This window comes from Tasmannia lanceolata, unplaced genomic scaffold (genome assembly GCF_043159265.1).
Source record: "Tasmannia lanceolata isolate RefF3 unplaced genomic scaffold, GAP_Taslan_0.1 ptg000008l, whole genome shotgun sequence".
NCBI classification, from domain to species: Eukaryota; Viridiplantae; Streptophyta; class Magnoliopsida; order Canellales; family Winteraceae; genus Tasmannia; species Tasmannia lanceolata.
In genome coordinates this window covers 17294935-17315838 of record NW_027518685.1, presented here as the reverse complement: position 1 = coordinate 17315838, position 20904 = coordinate 17294935, and the positions used below count along the sequence as shown (strand labels likewise).

The 20904-nt window shown below is 38.2% G+C and overlaps 3 protein-coding genes and 1 long non-coding RNA gene across 14 annotated transcripts; 3 read left to right on the top strand and 1 right to left on the bottom strand.

The window, feature by feature from the left end:
• Nucleotides 1–794: 794 nt before the first annotated feature.
• On the bottom strand, nucleotides 795–2729 carry APL (Homeodomain-like superfamily protein). Of its 11 annotated transcripts, none has more exons than XM_077386677.1 (6): nucleotides 2429–2729; nucleotides 2241–2317; nucleotides 2069–2135; nucleotides 1894–1957; nucleotides 1652–1742; nucleotides 795–1560 (listed from the first exon to the last, which is right to left on the bottom strand). In XM_077386677.1, the coding sequence occupies exons 1-6, from the start codon at nucleotides 2595–2597 to the stop codon at nucleotides 913–915; spliced, it is 1116 nt and encodes a 371-aa protein (XP_077242792.1). In that variant the 5' UTR covers nucleotides 2598–2729; the 3' UTR covers nucleotides 795–912. The 11 variants fall into 11 exon arrangements, with proteins under 11 accessions (XP_077242792.1, XP_077242799.1, XP_077242793.1 ...); XM_077386684.1 differs by having other exon boundaries at nucleotides 1673–1742; XM_077386678.1 differs by having other exon boundaries at nucleotides 1652–1745; nucleotides 1894–1951.
• A 4148-nt stretch (nucleotides 2730–6877) lies between these two features.
• Nucleotides 6878–13021, top strand: LOC143883327 (uncharacterized). Its single transcript, XR_013252363.1, has 3 exons — nucleotides 6878–6995; nucleotides 12561–12664; nucleotides 12757–13021. It is a non-coding gene; the product is annotated as an uncharacterized LOC143883327 (long non-coding RNA).
• Nucleotides 13022–15696: 2675 nt separating this feature from the next.
• LOC143882769 (disease resistance protein At4g27190-like) lies at nucleotides 15697–16746 on the top strand. The gene is made up of 3 exons (XM_077386195.1): nucleotides 15697–16182; nucleotides 16338–16604; nucleotides 16693–16746. Exons 1-3 carry the CDS (start codon nucleotides 15697–15699, stop codon nucleotides 16744–16746), a joined length of 807 nt encoding a protein of 268 aa, XP_077242310.1.
• Nucleotides 16655–20361, top strand: LOC143883326 (disease resistance protein At4g27190-like). Its single transcript, XM_077386675.1, has 3 exons — nucleotides 16655–18288; nucleotides 18534–18599; nucleotides 20117–20361. Exons 1-2 carry the CDS (start codon nucleotides 16817–16819, stop codon nucleotides 18556–18558), a joined length of 1497 nt encoding a protein of 498 aa, XP_077242790.1. The 5' UTR covers nucleotides 16655–16816; the 3' UTR covers nucleotides 18559–18599; nucleotides 20117–20361.
• The last annotated feature ends 543 nt before the right edge of the window (nucleotides 20362–20904 follow it).

Sequence of the window (20904 nt, the reverse complement as noted above, 5' to 3'; positions counted from 1 at the left end):
TGGGAGTGCGTAGTATTCTCTGCCCCCCTCCTTTATCTTTTTTTTTTTTAATCCTCTAATGGTGACCCCCTATCTCTGGAGGGAGCTTTCTTGCCAACTTGCACCGCTCTAAATTTCCCTACAACCAATAAAGGTGGTTGCACCACCATCTTTTCTCAACAACAAAAGAAAACCCTCTTCATGGATCTAATCACATATATAGATCTAAGTAGAGAGACCCTTCGCCCTTTATATTCTTCTAATGCATAAGGAATATCAAGTGCGGAAAAAGAAAAAGGAATTGGAGATACTTCCTGTCGGATGCCCTCCAAAGGAAATCCCAAGAAAAAAAAGTAGTAGCCCATCAATCTCCCAATGAGGGTGGAGGGATTCTAGGGTTTGTTATCACACTAAAGTCCATTATTTGCATGGATATGAGACATGGTTGTTTCAATTCCCAATGGTTTTTGTTTTGTAATGATGGGAGTAACTAACTTGGAGCAACTAACTTTAAAAGCAGCCCAAAAAAGGTTACTGTGCATTAACAAGAATAACCTCAAAAAAATAACAAGAACCACATGAAAAAACATGGCACTTGCAAAGTAATAGCAATCCCACATGAAGAAACTTGGCAAGTCCTAGGATAAAATACTTAGCTTTTCTTTCTTCTTCTTCCTAGGTAGATTTCCAAGATAAAAATTTGATATGCATGAGTATATGAAGTATCTAGAGGAGAAAAAGAAAGTAAGAAGAAAACAGAAAAACAAAAGCAATTAAGTAAATGATTATAGTTTCTAAAAAACTTGTCTGGAATAGATTGATAAATCCTGATGTTAATTCTTATAATAATTGATAGCCAAACTTGAAATAGTTCATTTCATGTCTCCAACATTTAAGCATGCAAAAGCTAAAGTACATACAAATGATTGAAACTCACCCATAAGACAAATTTCTTGTTGGGGGTAAACCACCACCCTTGATCATGGGATTAATCCTTTCCATATGAAGTGGTGCTCTTCGGGGTGACGGCCTCTCGAGCTTCCCCAAAGCCTCGAATTTCTTTTCACCTGGACCATCTGCTGACAGCATTGGCTTTGTTTCATAAATGTCTCCCATGGAATCCATATCAGAGCTTCCTGATGGTGCAATTTGAAGTTGGTGACCGTTGAAAGCATCCTCTTGAGAACCCATACATGGCACTGCCGCAGTTCCCATTTCTTGCGAGCGAAGATCGTCCCCCCAAAGTATTGGACTCTTGCTATTATAACCATATGGGATAGGCCTCTTCTTCCCCATACAAATGTTATCATTAGTTGGGAAAATCCCCTCAAGTGATGACCTTTCCATCTGCTGCATATCAAGTTGTTCTTCTCCATATATGTTTAGGTCTTGGAAAGAAGGAAAATTGATGGGAGAACCCAAATCTTTCATGGCACCCGTGTCGATGACGCCTTGATTACCAATGGTCTTGTAGCTTCCAGAGGGCATGTTCTCTCCACCAAGCGTCTGGCAAGCTTTCTCTAGTATAGTTTGCATATACTTGCCTTGAGCCTCAATCCTCAATTGAAGGTGTTTCTGCACCTGATTTCCCATAACCCAACAATCCTTTAGCCAAAATATACTCAACCATGTCGAAATTGAAATAAAAAAAAAATTGATGATGTTGTCTCACATTGAAATTCTGCAGCTTTACCTCTAATTGTTCATGCAATCTTCTTTGGACTTCCATTTGCATCCTAAGAGCTTCATTGACGTGTATGCTCCTACTAAATTATCAAACAAATACAAGCCCAAAGAATCTCAATAACAAAACTAAAATCACAAGGAAAGATCTACATATAAACAACAACAAAAAATCCTTAACATAAAACCCATATATTCAAGGGTGCAATAAAGACCATGCTAGTTACATACTCATTCATGCTTCGGCCCATCATCCCAGATGACGAAGCAACAGTTCGTTGATCTAACCCTGCCGCTGCCATTAAAATCAAATAAATCACCTACTCATAGTATCCAAAAGAAAGAAAATAAAAAAGAGAAAGAATCCCAAAACACAATCTATTGCAATCCTAGCATGCGCAATCACCTCTCTCACCATCTTTCACAGAGTGATCATTGAATTCCTTGTGTGGTTGCTTCCCAAGCCTGAATTTCTACCGACAACACCACCCAAGACATCAACAAAGAGAAGCAGAAGAAGAAGAAGAAACAATTTAAGAGTGCAGTAAGAAAGAAACACATGTCTATTTCATACATACTTGAAGGTGGCTCTTGAGATGATAAAGAGTAAGACCTTTGACACCCATAACTCTCATGATGGTTTTTGGGGTGGCCTCTACAAATTCAAACATAAATTAAAAAGCTTCATATGTAGATAACAAAATTAAAAAACAAGAAAAATGAATGACAAGAAGAAATAGAAGAACAAAGAGAGTTGAGCTAATACTGTCTGGTCCTCCGAGATGAGTGACGGCATCGACAAAGCGTTCGTGGAGCTCGGCGGTCCATCGGAGGCGCGGTTTGGGGTCAGTGGTGAGGACAAGGCCAGAGTCACCTTGAACACACATAGGCCTATCATGTGAATTCATAGTTGTAGGCTTCTTGGGATGGAACATTCTCTCTCAGCTGCTCTGGAAGAGATTCAAGAACAAAAGCATATAGGGATGAGGAATATGGTGCGTTTTTGAAGAGGAGAACCCCCCTCTCTCTCTATCTCTCTCTAATAGAAAGCTATACACGAGTGGTCATGCTATCCCTATTAAAAAAAAGCCACCGACTTCATCACGCAGGCCTTCCTTTGCCAAAAGATACTCTAGAGAGAGAGAGAGAGAGAGAGAGAGAGAGAGAGAGAATATGTCTTTGTAGTATTATTCTTCTTTGTAGTATTATTCTTGTATTGTGAGGAACTTTTTTTCAAAATCAGGGAAACCGGGAGAGAACCTCATGCAATAATATATTGGTTTTGCACCCTTCTACTACTACTACTGGTTACTGATATTGGCACTACCATGTTTTAATAATTGCACTAACTTCTCTTGTCTTTTAGTATTTAAACAGCTTTAAAAGGGTATTTCAGTTCCCAAAATAGCTCTTTGAAGCCAATTTAAAACACAAAAGACAAGCTCAGTTTGTGCAATTATTAAAATATGGTAGTGCCAACATCAGCAGCCCTAAATAAAACTACGGCTTTTACTACTACTGTCCTCCCGCGGCGGTGAAGATATTCCACATATATAGTTAATGGTTTAGTGCTAGTAGCCTACTAGTACCTTATACGTGACACATGTAGAAACCTTGACCCACGGTCCATTTCATCGGATGTTCTGCTATTGGAGTGTAAAAAGTAAAAAGGGCAATGGTCCACAACGGGTAAATTTGGCTCCTTTTCTTTCGACCTAAGATGGGCGTAAAACAAATTTCACAACCATTTTCCACTTAAAAGTGGGCATAAAATTTGTCTTACATCCATTTTAGGTTGAAATAAATAGAGTGGACATAGAATTGCTATAATTTTTTTAGCTATGGTGAATTCATGATGGGGCTCACAGTCTAGATTGTAGATTGTATAAACATGTGCCAAGGCTTGCCAAGGTTTTTATGTCTCTAGCAAAGAAAAAGTTTAGAGAAGGGTGTAAATAAGATGATGACTAAGAGAGGAATATAGACCTCTGGAGTCTAGATCATGGGTTTATGTAGGTTTTAGCTAGGCATCTAGTGATTAAATAGAGTTGAGGATTTACTAAAACATCAGTTATATATTTAAGGATATCTTCGGATGCCTCTAAAATTATTTGCATATAATCTTAAATGCAAATGGGTTCTTGTGATTAAATAGAGCTGAGGATTTAATTAAACCTCAGTTATTTAGGCTCTGTTTCTTTCAAGGTAAAACGGGGGTAAAATAAATTTTACGCCCATTTAAATTTGTTTTATGCCCATTTTACATTGAAAGAAACGGAAATATCTTTGCATACCTCTAAAATGATATTCATATATAAAATCTTAAATGCAAATGAGTATTTTTTAAGTTATAAATATCAATATTTGCAAATAATGGTTTTAATAGTCTTACTCGATCAACTACAACTCAAGTAAGCCTTTGTCCCAAACTAGTTGGGGTCGACAATAGTCGTACTGCAAATAATGGTTTTAATAGTCTTAGAAATGTTATATTTTATAGCGTCTAAATAGATCTTATTGTCGCATTTGCAATTAAGATTAAATTAAAATGATATTGCTTACAAATAGGGACCAATTTTGTTGGCATCCAAAGTGGCTCTAAGTTTTTCTCTTCATTATAAATAATAAATAGATTGTGTTTCTTGGATCGAGTTTGATAAATTTGCATGAAAATGGGTTTTAAGATAACATATCTCCAGTCGTCATCTAAATATATAGCACAAGAAATAATCAAAATATCAGTCTAAACTAGCTGAGAGAGAGAGAGAGAGAGAGAGAGAGAGAGAGAGAGAGAGAGCACTATAAAAAAACGGCTGTTTATATGGAACCTTTAGTTTTGTGGTGGGTCTATGAGAGGATGTGAACATCTCTTTCCATAAAGGCCATGTATATGGAGCCTTATGGCGGGTGGGGGGACCTTTCGTCTTCTAAAGCTTGTTGGGCCTGAACCTATGGCTTTTGTGGAATAGAAGATTGTCTCTCATTTGCTCATGTCATCAAAGCAATTCCATCAATATTCACACAAAACAAATTTAAATAGGTCAAACCCAATATCTTAAACACTCTAGGGTCCCACATCTATAGAGAAAAAGTGAAATGAGAGGATGAGTAAGAACAATATAAAGTCTCTCTCTCTCTCTCTCTCTCTCTCTCTGGCTCAATGCAACAAGGGTGTCAAATCTCATGGAGATCGATCAAAGAAAGCTAAAGAGGAAAATGCCTACCATTTACCCTATTCCATGAAGGAATAGATGCTTTCTTCTTTGACAAACAAAGGAAGATTCCTTTTTTCATCCACTCTAAATGCATAAAAACTAAACTGGGTTTGTGCTCCAAATTCTATATTTTCATTTGCATCTACACTGTAAACCCTATTTCTTGTTGAGAAACACCTGTCTCTTACTTTTAAATCCATGTTTTGTACTTTGTATTATTCTACTTAACCATGTAAAAAAAAATCCCTCACAAGTTCCACGTCCTACATAGCTGGCTCATTTAAATACATTTTGCAAAGTCGGTATTTAACTTTAGCTAATTATTTATGTTTAAAAGTTCAAATCATGTAGCATTAGCAAGTGGGTTTTGCATGATCAGTTAGTGAAATAATCTGTTGTAACACACCGAAACTTTACGATCGGTGGTCGATCACCGTTTGATCTTCATCAAATGATGATACCGGGCCCTCTTTTATCGGTGTCAAACATCAAATCATTCCTCCAAAGTGGTAGTTTCAAGAGGGACCCAATAATTTTGTACATTGCCCAATGGAAATTGGGTATGGTTGTTACTATTCTGTCTTGATCGAACGATGCTAAGAAGTGGGCCCTACTCGATCCTATGATCTTAAACCATTGCAGCAAATGGGCCTACTTCCAATGGGTGTCCAACCCCGATCACTTTCTTCTTTGGATAAATTAACATGATTGGGGACTTTGTCTCTTTCAAAATTCAAACACTAAGAAGAAAATAAAACTGATTGGGACACATATCTTTCTTAAGGTCGGCCCTAATTTTTAGAGTTTGGTCCAAGGGAAATGTCAGCTTGAATTTTAAGCATTGATATGCTTTGGAGAATGATTCTTAGGATAGAGTGATGCCTTTTGAGGTATGTTTAAGTGGGACCCATCTTAATGCGTACGGCAGGAGCCACCATCACCTTTTCTTCTCCTTGTGGGCGTTAGTACAGCTAGCGATTAGAATCAATAAGAAAAAGGCTATTAACGAGATTAGTGAAAGGAAAAAGGTGATTAATAAGATTAGAGAAAGGCACGTGCCCTACACATGCAGGGGTATTTTTAGAACTTTGACTAATGATTGATCCTGGACGTACACATGTCAAATGTATGGATTGGATTTGTTGATCGATGAATCATGTTACACTATGGTCAATAAACATTCAAGAGTCAGACCATCTCCTACAAAGCTGCTTTTCTTATCATCCTTTGATAACGAGGATAGGAAGGATCTGGACCCTTCAATTTGTGGCCATAAATACATTCTCTATTTTTTCACCGTCCATCTAACGGTCGCAAATTGGAAGGTCAGAATTGTATGACAAGAGTAGATTTTGATATGATAAGGCCTAACAAATACATGATTTGGATCACTGAACAAGTGGGCCTCCATTGTAATTACTCGCTCCAATATTTCTGTCCTAGTGAGAATATGCCCATCCATCGTATGAACCCAATCTCATATGATGGATGTCCACATTTTTTTTCAAGGAAAAATATGAGCGAACAAAAGTACAAGTAGGGACTTGTTCGGAGACCCAACTCATTTATTTCATAAGGCTTTGCTAGGATGGGCCACAGAGAAAAATATGTCCGCATTGGACGATTCTAACCCTCCAATTTGTGTCCACTAAATGAGGTGTGAGAAGAAGAAAAAAAGCAATAGCTTTCATTCATCAAGGAAGCCTCTTCAAATTGAAGGGTTAGTATCGTTCTCCCTGTGAAAACGCATCTACACAGGGAGAAGGAGGGCTCACATACATGATACATAGCCCATGAACTTTCTCTCCTTTTTCGATGCGTCCTCACGGGCACATCGTACTACGGTAGGTACGATTCTAATACCATTCTGTCACGCCCCGAATACACTGTGTAATTATTGTTTGGCTCTAAGTCTCAACCAGTCCCAATTTTGTTTTCCAATAGCACTAACCATGCTTGACTCACCCCACAGGGATGCTGAAAACACATTTACATAAGGAGGAGGGTTCACATATATAGCACGAGAACTTTCCCTCCCTTTCGATGTGGGAACTTACATGTGCAAACGGGGCTATTTGAGAGAGTAGCAAATCCGGAACAAGGCCTTGGAAATAAATGGTTTGTATCATTGAGTAATGACCCTATTTGTACTTTTATCAGTCCATACTTTTCCTTGAAAAAATATGCCATCCATTTTATGAGGTGATACAAACTCCCATCTAAATTTGTCACACATGGATTTTTATTGGTTGATATCATCCATGTTTCTTCTTTGTTGATAATAATAACTGGGGATTTGCTATGGACTTTCGCAAAAAGGCACTTTGCAGCTGGTTGTAGCATGAGAGAGCAGACACGCAGGCTCACTTTTGAGCAGATTTTGCCTCATTCATTTAATTCACCTGGGGTGGCTTCTGTCTCATGCAACAGCCAGCTGCAAATTGTCTTTCTAAGAAAGTCCCTAGCAAATCCGTAATAACTGTGGCTTCTCATTATAAATGCTAAGAGTTCTCCTTTGTTACTTTAGTTATTGTTATTGTTACTTTTAGATTAGTAGCTTGGGGTTTCTAGGAATTTGTTATTTTCTTTTATTAATAATTGCTTGATTTTGGGAGTGTCAATGGACCCATACAGTGCGATGGACTATCAAAATCAGAAGTTATTTACAGGACCTAAACATACTACTAGGATCCAAGGACATATATCCGATCCTGATCATAGGATCTGAAAAAATTACCGATCGGATCCAGGTAACTAATATAAGTCCATGGGACAGTCCTAAATCCGATATTTTTATATTATTTTAAGAAAATACCCTCGAATTTTTAGTACATTAAGTATTATTTCAAGGGTATTGAGCAAAAATAAGTCAAATCCATTTTTTGAGCTATTTCTATTTCTAGTATTTTGTCATTCATCTGTCTCGAATCTTGAGTCTCCCTCTTCTCTTCCTTCTCTAACCATTGACTTTAAGTCTCTAATCCACTATGCTGTCCCCGCTGCAACTCGCCCTCTCCCTCTTTTGGTAATTTTAGTTGTGTATAGCGTAAGTAGGACCTACTAGGACAGTCCGATGGACGGTCCAATTTGAAATGGATCGTGACCGAGACATGGGAAGTAGGATCCGAAGAACTCTCCGAATCTGATCCGGCCAATTAAGGGATTTGAATGGATCGTGACATAGATGTGGTGGAACTGATCCGAAGTGGATCCGTGGACACCCCTAATCAAAATCGCTTCTTAGTAGGGGTGTCAATGGATCCACTTTAGATCAAATCCACCTATGTCTTGGTCACAATTCGTTCATATTCTTTATGATCTTTTTAAAGTTTTTCTTGGAATCTAGGTCCGATCCATTTCAAATCGGACCGTCCATCGAAGTAGAAATCCATTTCAAATCCGATTGTCAATCGAAGTGTCCTAGGTTCTACTTATGTTGTAGACAACTAAGGCTTAGAGTTAGATAATGGAAGAAGGAAGAAACTGGAGAAAGAAAGAAAAAATAAAATGTTGTTTGTGATTTTAAATAGTGTTTAAATGCTAAGAAATATCCCTCATGAATAGGTATAAATAAATGAAAATATGAAGGGTATTTTTGTAGATTAGCAACCTCCATTCGGATAGGATCCACCTATGTCTTGGTCACGATCCATTCAAATCACTTATAGGTGGATTGGATTCAGAGTGTTCTTTGGAGCCCATTTCCCATGTCTCATTAATGATCCATTCCAAATCGGACCTTCCATCGGAGTGTCCTAGTAGGTCCTACTTACATTGTACATATCAAAAGAGCGCGAGGGCGAGTTGCAACGGCGAGATTAGAGACTTAAAGTGAATGGTTAGAGAAGGAAAAGAAGAGGCTCACTCAAGACTTTGGATATATGAATGACAAAATACTGAAAATAGAAAGTGCTCTAAAAATAGATATGGCTTATCTTTACTAAAATACCCTTGATCCATTGACACCCCTAGCTCCATCGGATTTTTGGCTACGTTTGGTTCACGATCTAAAATAATTTTGGATCCTAGGACATGGATCCAATGGACACCGTCTGATCCAACTGATACTCCCTTTATGAACATTCGGATCCTTGGGATAAATCGGACCATCTCACGATATTAAGAAGGACGATCCACTGATCATGACTCGTCAACAACATCTGTTTTCTGTTCATTTTTTTTTCTTTTCATTTAAATATGCTTACCATCTGTTTCTTTTCATTGGCTGCACAATGTGGAAATGTCGGCAAAAATTTTATTTTCAATGCATCCATCATTTCCTTGGCAGTGTCAAACTTATCCTATTCAGAGGTTCGATGGGCCTGAAACGCATGCATACACATTTTTGGAAAATGATAAACTAGGCAGTTTCGCTTCCATGTGAAGGAGTTGGATGCTTCTACTTCCACCTTGGAACTTTTTCAATACCTCATGCAAGACTCTTTTAGTCACATTTTTCTGGAAAATTAAACAATATTGACAAAAAGATCAATCCCACTGGGCCTACTTGTGGCTAATCTTTTCTTCTAGTAAGTGTATTCAAGAAATTAAATCACAATGTTGGCTTCTCTACAGAGAGAATGAAGTGACGATGCACAAGATGCCAAGATTCAAACTTTTCAGTGCATGGTCCTAACGATTTTTTTGTTTTTTTGTCGAAGTTCCTTTCTACTCAAAGCCTCACCCAACTTCTTTAGAAAATTCAAAGCCTAGTAAGAAGAGCTTGAACTTTTGCCTCATTTGATTCTTTGTTACCAATCAAGCAGGAAAACTCCTTCAATACATCCCCATTCTCATTCCTAAACCTCTCTTTTTTGCTGACCTTGATTGCTCAAAGAACCCATCAGAATTTTACCTGATGATGTTGGGAGGTGGAGTCCGTTTTCTTTTTCTTTTTTCACCTTCATATCCCGAATCTTCATAATAGTGCCCAAACTCAAAACAATCTTGAACTGACCACCTTGCAAATTTTTTTCCAGTGCGAGTTAATGTGTATACTATTGATATTTCTGATGATCTAACTGAAGGGAGGAAATGTTCTTTTTGAAAACTCTTCGAGTCCTTCCAGTTCAAATGTGCTACATCAGTTATCCAGAGGATTTGATCTTTGTCCTTGACAGGCTCAGTTTTCTACTTTTTGAGAAGAAGTAAAGAGGACTTTTGAAATGTCCACACAAAACTAAATCACTTGTGCACCCCATTCAAACACTTTGCAGTACCTTGCAATGGATGAAGAGGCACTTATTCAACTTCTTTGGTTATTTGGAGTCTTCTGACATTATGCTTTATTAGCAAGTTTGGACTTTTGCATCTTTATCTTCTCAAGAGCTTCGATCTTCTTCAAAGTCCCTTGCAACAAAAGGCTCAGATTTTAATAGGTATGTGAACCTCCACAATTTAACGACGGGTGAGAAGCTTTTACCCTCTCCTAAACGATCCTAGAAACAACTTAACCGAGAAGAAACCTTGCAATTATGTTGCATAAATCCTCATATCCATGGAAGAATGCTAAGTATAAACTTTTTCTGATAGAGAAGAAACTCAAAAAGGCTCAAATTCATCTTGAAAAAATCCCTTTATGCTCCTTCTAAAATGTAAACATACAACCCAAATGACAGGTGCAACACGGGGAATGTTGTGCGGCTTTACTAGCGGCCTAAAATTGAAGGGTATGCCATGTGGTTTTACTAACAGCTTACAATTGAACAATATGTCATGTGGCTTTACTAGCGGCTTACGATTGAACAATATATTATGTGGCTTGGCCTTGCATTCAGTCTAGTAAGAAACGATGTTATTTTGAAGAAAAACTAAGTTCCAAATCAAACCAATATCTTTATAAATCACTCGAGAAATAGCCTACTTAGTGAGTAGAGTTCAGGTGGCACAAACAGTATACAGCGTAGTTGGCATGATGCAATGGGCTTGATGGATGCATGCCATATAGAGATTTGGATAGTCCACAGCAAAGCGTGGAGCCCATGTTTATGCACATGATCAATGGGGCCCATGCATAATACCGTTACCATGTTGAAGTCATGCTTTTCTTTGAGGGTTCTCGTCCAATACTACTCATTTCCATTGCTATCTTTTGCCAGTCACAAGTTTGAAATTGGTGTTGCTGTGGTTCCACAGCATCAATAGGCCGCCTTTAGCCTTGGGCTTGAAAATTGTTCTTGATTTCCGGTCTATGACATTTTTACGTCTCCTGCTACATATCATTCATGATATCCTTCAATTGTTTTTCAGTATCCTTCAATTAGAAACACTCAAAAGCCAAACTGTAGTTAGGCATAGTTACACCAAAACATTTGAGAAGGTGGCAACCTATCTAAATGAAAAGATTAAGTTAAGGATCCTTCTTTTTTATTTATTATTATTTCACAAGGAGAGTTGGTTGATAACTTCAGCAATAAGAGTTCTGTGCATCCTGTGCCCAAATCTCTCCTAGCTACTAGGTGGTTGCTATCAATAGCTACAAAGGTGAAGGTGCCCTACTACAAATAGGTTTTAAAACCTTAGCCTATACCTATCTTCGACTCTGGAAAGCCTACATTTGTACTCAGATTCATAATATGGAAGCCACTCAGTTTGGCCTTTTCTTATCATGGCATTTGAACATCCCTCGTCACTTGATCATTTTAAAGTGGCTAGAGTTAGCAACACATTTTTTATTTAAAAGAATATTTTATGTCAGAAGTTAGTTAGTAACTGTGTTGTTATTTCCTCAGGGAGGATGTTTTGGCGGACACATCCATTTACTCAAAGGGAGCTCAGTTCCTTTTTCAATAAGGTGATTGCTTTAACTATTTCATGGGTGAAAACGTTGGAACTATTCATATTTGTCTCGGCATATGACTTGTGGCATGGTTGGAGAGAGATATGTAACGCATCTAGTAACAATCCTAAAGTGGTCCAAGTATGGTGCCCGCCATCTCAAGGGATCCTCAAACTGAATTTTGATGGCTCAAGCTTGGGGAATCCGGGGCTGTCAGGCATTGGCGGACTATTAAGGAATGAGAATGGGGAGGTGATTTGGGCTTCGGCGGCCCAATAGGGGTGGCAGACTCTAATGAGGCGGAAGTCGATCCGAGCCATTCATCAAGGATTTAAGTATCTTCGAAATGAAGACTTAAATAGGGTGGTGGTAGAAGGGGACCCTCTCAATGTCATTAGGTGGCTAAAAGACTCACACTCTGTTCCTTGGTTTGCCGCTTTTTTGATGAGATACATGATAGGATTGGATCCTCCTCGATATCAATGATTCACATACGACGATTAGCAAACGGAGAAGTTGACAAGCTTGCTAGAAAGGGTGTATCTAGGGAGAGAGTGGAGCTCTATTACTTTCTTTCTCCCTAGCTATTGTTGCTTTTGTTATTATTTCTCTTTGGTTCTTTTTCCTCTTTATCTATGTAATCTTCGGGACCTCCTCGGTCTCCGTTTTTTCAATGAATTTATCATTAAAAAACCCTAAAATGAATCCCCATCCCTCACACATCAGCACATTACATGTCAGTCAGTCCAACATTGCATTTTTGTAATGACCTAATGTTTGTAATTCTTAATGATGACATCTTTCAGTTCCCATCTAGTAAAAATAAATTCTACCATTTTAGGAATGAATTCCTATCTAGGTGATGAATTCACTCACGGGGTTTCCTCATTTGGAAAATCTTGCAGAGCCCTTGGGATGTCATACAATTCTCTGGCAATTCAAAAATCCATTTGGATTCTTTGTTATCAGTTCAATATCTCTGACCTGCCGGATGAGTTCAATTACAACAGTAAGGGTTCTCTTCATGAATTTATTATACTAATCATAGCATCTTGATTGATAAATGCTCATATTTAACCGTAACTTTTATTATTTAACCAGCTGTCAAAGGTTATTACAATTCCCAAAAAGGTCTCAAAAGGCAATTAAAGAAAGAAAAGACAAGGTGAGTTAGTGCAATTATTATCAAAACATGGCAGTGCCAATATCAGTAGCCTACATTAATGACATCTTCTTGTGCCAAAGTTAATTTTACTACAAATATCGAACTATTCTAGATTTTCCTCTTGTAAATATACATGAACTCTGTCATTTGTATCATACATTTTATTGCCAGTGCATTGTTTAAAAAATATTATAAATCAATCAAAACCAATCTAGATATTTCATTATGTCTTCTCATGATTATAATTCGTAAAGGCAATATAAATTTATGGGAACGTGTTAGGGACCATCGCAGAAGGCATTTCGCGGACCGGCTGTTTCATGAGAGAGTAGCCACATCATATGAATTAAATGAATAAGACAAAAACTTTTGAAAAGTGAGCCTATGTGGCTGCTCTCTCATGCAACAGCTGGTCCAGCAACACTGCCATGCTAGAGTCACCGCACATGACCAAGCCCCTTTGAGATGCTGAAAACGTGTCTACACAGAAAGGGAGAGTATCCACATATATAGCCCGTAAACTTTCCTCCCTTTCTTATGCGGGATCTCACAGTTATATTGGTTCATGAGGGCTACTGCTCTAATATTTTAAAGCCCTACTCAAGATGTCAAACAACATTTTATTTCCCCGATTTCGCTTTGCTTTGATGATGGTCCCTCCCTGTGCCAGTACATTTTCTTTCCTCTTCCCCTAACAATAGCCCCAAGTGTGCATAACATAAGACCGACCTAAGAAACTCTAATGGACAGTCCGATTCAAAATTGATCGTGACCCATCCTCAAAAAGTAGAACCGGGTTTTTTTCTTTCTGACCCATCCATCGTACTAGTATATGGCCCATTGATCGTAAGGCTAACCAAAATAAAGGGTTTGTGTTATTGAGCAAGTGACCCTCACTCCTTTGGAAAAATATGTGCATTCATTATACAAGACTCTCGGTGACTGATGTAGATTTTTCAACCTTCTCAATTGCTTCTTTACCCGCTTTAGATTTTTTCCAACTTCTATATATTTAAAGAGATGCCCTTTGTGTGGTGGAATTTAATTTCACACAAATAGACATAAGAAGGACTCTCTCTCTCTCACTCAATGGGATCAAAAACAATTTGTTGAATTATTGGCGCTGTTGCACAGGGATTTTGGTTAGATTTTTTTAAAGTTTATACATTTGAAGAGACGCCCTTTGTGTGGTGGGCTTTAATTCCACAGAGAGACATAAGCTCTCTCTCTCTCTCTCTCTCAATGGGGCCAGAAGCTATTTGTTGAATTATTGGCGTTGTTGCAAAAGGATTGTAATTTTGGTGCTATTCCTTCCGAGGAATTGCATGCACATTTACAATTTGGGATTTGCTAGGGACCATCGCAGAAGGCATTTTGTAGACGGTCTTTTGCATGAGAGAGCAGCCATGTCATGAATAAAGACAAAATAGCCTATGTGGCTGCTCTCTCATGCAACAGATCATTCTGCGTCCCTAGCAAATCCATTATAATTTAATTACGATAGTCCTTAATTTTGGTTATCATAAGCATAATTTAAAAGCCCGGAAACTTGGCTAGACTCGGTTATAAAGTTTAATTGAGAGAGTTGAATTATCTGATTAGATGGAATTACTCGTGACCACTGTAGTCTGTACTGGACATAAAGCTGGGTAGGGGTGACACTTGGGTTGGGATCAACCTGAACCCGACATATTCAACCCGATTTTGGCTCGGGCTGGATTAGCATTTCCTTGGGTTGGGTTGGGTTGGGTTAGGGCTGGGAAAAGCCAACCCGGTTTAATTTTGGATTGGGTTAGGGTTGAGGCATTGACAACCCAACCTGACCCAATCCGAACCCTACCTCCGTCGTCTAATTTTATCTTGATTTACATTTGGTTATTGTATTTTTCTGTTTGGCCCAAAGTGAACCCGAACCAACCTAACTCAACCCTACCTGATTTTGGGTTAGATGAGTTGGGTTAGGGTAGAGAGATTCAGAGGCAAGGTTGGGTTAGGGTTGACCATCCCCAACCCGAGGCTCGGGTTTGGTTGGGCTAGGGTTGAGGCAATGCTATCTCGGGTTGGGTTAGCATTGGCCTCAACCAGGCCCGAGTTGCAGCCCTAAAGTTCGAGAGGAGAAGAAATATACCGGGGAAGGAGCCTGTTCTTTTTCTTTATTTTATTTATTTTTTAATTTTAATTAGCATGGTGGTGCAGATATAAGTAGCATTACCCAAATTTACACTGTTATTTGAATTTTTTTTACAAAACGTTCCAAAAAAAATTTGGGCATTATTAAAAAAAAATTGGGTAATTATTTTAAAAAAAAAATTGTTAATTTTTTGAAAAATTAGCCCAACATGAATGAATGGTTTGATCATTGCTAGGAAAACGGGACTCTGTTTTGGGGAAAGGGGGCATGAATCATTGGAGCCACGTCCACTCCGTTCTCTGTCCTTCCTACTTAAGCTTTTTTCCTACATTGTTGAAAAAGAAATCTCTGAATTATTGTCCTTGCATACAGTGATTTGCTCAGACTACCTCTTTCTCTTCTTTATCATTGATGCTTTTTCACTCCCTCGAAAACTCAAGCCCAGAAACATTGTTCTCCAACCAGCCTTCCTCTCCCAATTCCTTATCTTTGTAATGGCCTCTATTGTGGACTCGGCAGTTGTCGGAGTTAGCAAGTTTTTATGCAACACCATCCACTCAAAGATCACGGTCTTTTTCAAATTCCAGGAAAATACCGACTCTCTTCGAGCAAAGATGAAAGAACTCTCAGATTCTAAGCAAAACAAGAATATCTTGCATCAACTGGTAAACAAGGAAAAGTATCAATACTGCTAGTGAAAGAGTGGCTACCAAAGGTGAATAAGATCGAAGGCGAATGGAACTCAATGGAGGAAGATATCAAAGCCAGCCAGCTACATTTTTGTGGGTGTTTTCCGAATTGTTATTCACGTTTCAAATTGAGCAAAAGTAGCATTCAAAAGATGGAAGAGGTGAAGGAGCTTATAAATACCAGGGCCAATTTTCCAGAAGAGTTGGCTGTTCCTAATCCTCGGCCAGAATCTGTCCAGGAGATGCCAGGGCCGTCCATTGTGGATCAGAAAGCAGCATCAGAGCTATTAGATCGTCTCAAAGAGCTGGTGTTGAATGATGATATCAGAAAGATAGGGATTTGGGGTATGGGAGGAGTAGGAAAGATTACTCTTGTAAGTAACTTGAACAATATGATGGCCGATGGATCCTTGGCACACCCCTTTGATATTATTATTCCGGTCACTGTGTCAAGCATCTTAGACTTGCATGGGATTCAATTGCAAATTGCTGAAAGATTGAAATTCAAGGAGGAATTGGAGAAGGAGAGCAAGGGAAGATGGGCAACTCTATTGTTAGAACGATTGAAGAAAGGGAAGAAATTTCTCATGATCTTGGATGGGAGAAAATAGATTTGGACAAAGTGGGCATTCCACAAGGAGATCTGCTGGGCTGTAAGATTGTATTAACAACAAGATCTTTGAATGTATGTAACCAGATCGAGACAAATGTAAACATTAGAGTCGACACTCTAAACAATGAAGCAAGTTGGGAGTTGTTTAGCAAACATGTTGGAGAACTGCCTGATGTCGGAGAGATAAAATCTCTAGCAAGGGAGGTTGCGGAAGAGTGTAAGGGCTTGCCACTGGCAATTAAGGTTGTCAGTGGCTCTATGAGAGGAAAGAAAAGGGTCGAGCAGTGGAGGAAAGCCTTAAGAGGACCCCGAACGTCAGCGCCAAGAAATATTGAACGTGTGGAGGACGATGTATTTAAGTACTTGAAATGGAGTTACGAGTCGTTAGAAGGTGAGAACATTCAACCCTGCTTTTTGTACTGTTCATTATTTCCTGAAGATTTTTCTGTTAAGGAAGATGAGCTCATACGATATTGGAGAGCTGACGGTTTAATAGACGAATCAATGAATATAGAAGAATCCTTAGATAGTGGGGTTGATTTGATTGAAAAGCTAAAGGCTTCATGCATGCTGGAACCTGGAAAATACGAAGGAACGGTAAAAATGCACGATATTGTCCGCGATGTTGCTCTATGGATTGCGTCCTCGTCAGAAGATGGAACAAATTCTTTGTTCAATCTGACATAGGCTTAAGTAAGATGATTGGGCAGTGGAAGCAGGAATCAATTAAGACGGTTTCATTTGCCTATGGGGGATTAAGCGAGATGCCTAATTATTTAGCAGGATGTTCTAGGCTTTCAACTTTATTCCTACAAGATAATCCTCTCAAAAAGATCCCTAAAGAATTCTTTCTAGGTTTGAAAGAGCTCAGGGTTTTGGATTTAAGTCGTACAAATTTAGAATCATTGCCATCAGAGGTGGGTAAACTGATTAATCTAAGGCTATTGAATCTAACTGATACATGGGAACTAAAAAGCATTGAAGCTGGAGCAATGTCGTCAAGGTTGTCTAGTTTAGAGGTACTAGACATGAATGGGAGTGGTTATACGTGGAAGCTGAAAGGGGAGGTCGAAGAGGGAAGTGCGACGTTGGAGGAGCTAGTACATTTGGAGTGCTTGTCTAGTCTTCAAATTTGTGTAAATAGCATTGCTTCTCTTCATTTGGATTTGACTTGGTTGAAAGGACCAAGAAGTTTTTATATTTATATTTGGACTGATGATTTAAGACTTCATAGGTTCCAAGAACGGAATGAAAGGGTGGTGGAACTACATGGTCATGGTGGTGATTTTAAACAATTATCTAAATGTGGTGAGGAGATGTTAAGCATTGCAACTCATTTATATTTTGAGGGATGCCTTATGAATGGGATATGGGAAGTAGCTAAGAGTATACAACTACATCGCTTAAAATCACTTTCTATTGAGAAATGCAGAGTGAAAAGATTAGTGGGAAGAGGAGGGGCTATCCAACATTGTGTATTACCCAATTTAGAAGAACTAAGCTTTGCACGTGTTACAGACGTAGAGAACATTTGGGAAGGAATTGTCTCAAATGGAGGAGGACGAAGCTTTCCCAAATTAAGAAAGTTTTCCGTGTTCGATTGTCATGAGTTGAAGAGTCTCATCCCCTATGATTTTCTTCAACAACTAGACAACCTTGAAGAAATCAGCGTAGACTATTGTTCCGATATGGAGGAGATAATTACAGCGAAGGTGGCCGGCGAAAATACACTAGAGATAGTTGCAACCAATTTGGTGGACACAAATATACTCCCAAAGCTACGGATCTTACGTCTACATAGGTTATTTAATTTGAAGTGTGTTTGTAAAGATGCATTGACATGGCCTTCTTTGGAGGGTATTGAAGTGAGTGAAAGTGATAGGCTAAAGAGGCTTCCTCTTTCTACATGTAATGCAATTAAATTAAGAGTGATTAGAGGAAGAGAGAAATGGTGGGAGAGATTAGAATGGGAAGACGATGATACCAAACTACATTTTCAACAACATTTCAAAGCCTATAAATCACAACTTGAACGGTACGAGGACTCTCTCTCTCTCTCTCTCTCTCTCTCTCTCTCTCTCTCTCTCGTATGCATTAGTGCCTGCCTTCTTAGGAGTGATATTATGATCCTTGCAAAATTTTCATGGGCTTTTAATTCTTCCCTCAATCCACCTGTCATTTCTCTTCCTCCACCCATCTCTCACAATTAGCCCCACTATTATTCAATGGAATATTTTTTCATCTTTTCCAAACTATTATGACATGGAATATTCTTTTCAGGATGCTTCCGTTTGATATACCCTAGCCTCAGGTCGGATGATCTTTGTTTTATGAGAAGAATCGCAGGTAATTCTTTCTTTCTTTTTTCCTTTTTTGATGTTTTACTTCTCTCCAATTTTCATAATTACTGCTTTTTTTCAGGGCCCGTTTGGATTGCAAGAAAAACATTTCTGATGAAATTTTTTTGCTTAGGAATAATTCTTCTTTCTACAATTTAAAGGGAAACGATATGAACTTGGTTAATTTAGAGGGATATTATCATAAATTGAAGCTCCCTTTGAGTAATCATGGAATAGGGTTGGTTCAAGTCATCATTTTGTGTGTGTAAAATAGTAAGAAAATTTAGGAATAATTTTACTTTCCAAACTTTTCCAGAAAATTCTTGGAATCCAAACAGAGCTCTACATTTTTTTTTCATTTATTACTTGCATGGTACAATATATGTTGATTTTCATTTTTACACCACCCTCAAGGTCCTCATATTTTCTGTCGCATGCGACACTAGTGAGGAAACCCAATTCATGAAATTCTAATAACTGTGGTGTTGCAACTTACTCAAAATTAAAGGCAATTTTGCATCCAATAATCAGTTTTGGACTCACAATTGGTTCTCAAAATCCAAAACAAATGGGGCCTTGGAGAATATCTCTAGCCATAATGATGTTCATAAGATCATTTATGTATTGCCAAGCTCAATGTTCATGTGGTGTGTCTGTTGGCCATCAGCCATTGATCTGGTAAGCCGTCATCATTGAACATCTTAAGACTATTCTATACCTTTAAAATGTTACAGTTTTCATGATCGCATGAGCGCCAATTGCGTGTTTACAACTTGTGTACCAAAAACCATACTTTCCTTCATAGAAAAAATGGGAAAACATAGCAGTGAGTAGAAGTTGCCTCTTAATCTAAAGTGGCAAAGCTGAGATTGAAAGTTATTGACTAGGGATGGATAATTCTGATGTAAATTGAATTCTTCAATCTTTTATGAATTGAGTTTGGTTTCTAATCATCTCTATTGAAGTATCATCTTTTATTGATCTTCATTTTTTTCCTCACATAAATTCCATAAAATATGCATAAATTATATGTTTTTGATCCAGTGTGTATCTTTGTTTCCATATGATATTTTGAAACCATCTTAAGCTAGATTTTAATCTTCAACCTTCTTTCAATTATGGTTTTGTAGCTTTGCGTGTTTACAAGGTGCACTGGTTTACCAATGCTTGTGAGATGACCTCCTTATCTTCTGATACACTTATCTTATCCTATCTTATTTCTGGGAACTTTCTTTTTCAGCACCATGGTATATTAAAATGAATAATTAATGGATATCACCTATTTATTTATGCTTTAATCCTTTTAAGGATTTATTGGGATGAGGATCAATAGAAAATGTCCCTTTTGTCAACTTATCAACAAAGGATTTTGATATGCTTCAGAAATTGTACTTAAAGTCTACTTTTTCAGTTGCATGGTTCTTCACAACCTACTTTGCCTCAACTTACCTCAGTGGGTTTGAATTTTTTAGACTCAACGCTAGGAGGAGTTGATGTAATTTTCGGTTTGCCTCTGAATTGCAGAAATCTTGCAAGCATTGAGCATTGTTGTAGCCATTGGATGTTTCTCAGCAGCAGCTATTGTGGGAAAGCGCAGAGGGTACCTGTATGGGAGAGGTCTACTCTGTTCGTGCCGCTTATCCTCATTTGGTTTCTCTGGTTCTACAGCCACCTTGAAAAGCATTAATATGGTTTTGTGTAACATGCACATATGTTACATTTTGTACATTTTGAATTCTCTCTGACTTTTATAGGCATTTTCTTCTTTTGAGACCTACCCATATAGACTATGGTGGGTCTTGCAAGAATTATATTCTTTTACTATATGTTAGACCTTTGTATGTTCTCAAGTAATCCGATCCATAAGTTTTGTCTTTAGACCCTCTAATTCGTTTAATTTTTTAATGGATTGCACGTTCACTTTTACTAGTATTACAAATTGGAAAGTAATATAAGACATGTTTTGGTTGAAGTACAACAGATTAAATAACACCATCTTCAACAGCTTAAGCTTTAGGATTAATTGGTCGTTTCAGAGTTTCATACCTGTCTCAAAACAGCCATCCTAATGTTGCCATGCGTACTAAGTTAAGGGGAGATGAGTGTGTCTTCAAACAGCTATAATGAGATGCCATTAGAAGGATAAATCGAGAGGTGATCTAATCTCAGCGGCTAACTTCATTACACGTGAACTGCATTTTTGGTGGCTGAGATCAGATCTCTACACAATTGACTTTTAATCTCGACCCTTCATAAAAAATTGAAAGCTAATTTTAATGCAACGGTATGGTGTGGTTTGTATGTGTAATCAA

What these genes read in the sequence shown, in the direction of transcription:
- LOC143882769 (XM_077386195.1), top strand. Translation starts at nt 15,697, where the DNA reads ATGGAGGAAGATATCAAAGCCAGCCAGCTACATTTTTGTGGGTGTTTT. An exon ending in AGGAGAGCAAGGGAAGATGG is followed by an intron (nt 16,183 to 16,337) that starts GCAACTCTATTG and finishes GTATGTAACCAG; the next exon opens with ATCGAGACAAATGTAAACAT. An exon ending in TTGAACGTGTGGAGGACGAT is followed by an intron (nt 16,605 to 16,692) that starts GTATTTAAGTAC and finishes TATTTCCTGAAG; the next exon opens with ATTTTTCTGTTAAGGAAGAT.
- APL (XM_077386676.1), bottom strand. Translation starts at nt 2,597, where the DNA reads ATGTTCCATCCCAAGAAGCCTACAACTATGAATTCACATGATAGGCCT. An exon ending in TCATCTCGGAGGACCAGACA is followed by an intron (nt 2,318 to 2,428) that starts GTATTAGCTCAA and finishes TTGAATTTGTAG; the next exon opens with AGGCCACCCCAAAAACCATC. An exon ending in TGTGAAAGATGGTGAGAGAG is followed by an intron (nt 1,958 to 2,068) that starts GTGATTGCGCAT and finishes TTTTAATGGCAG; the next exon opens with CGGCAGGGTTAGATCAACGA.
- LOC143883326 (XM_077386675.1), top strand. Translation starts at nt 16,817, where the DNA reads ATGCATGCTGGAACCTGGAAAATACGAAGGAACGGTAAAAATGCACGA. An exon ending in TATAAATCACAACTTGAACG is followed by an intron (nt 18,289 to 18,533) that starts GTACGAGGACTC and finishes TATTCTTTTCAG; the next exon opens with GATGCTTCCGTTTGATATAC.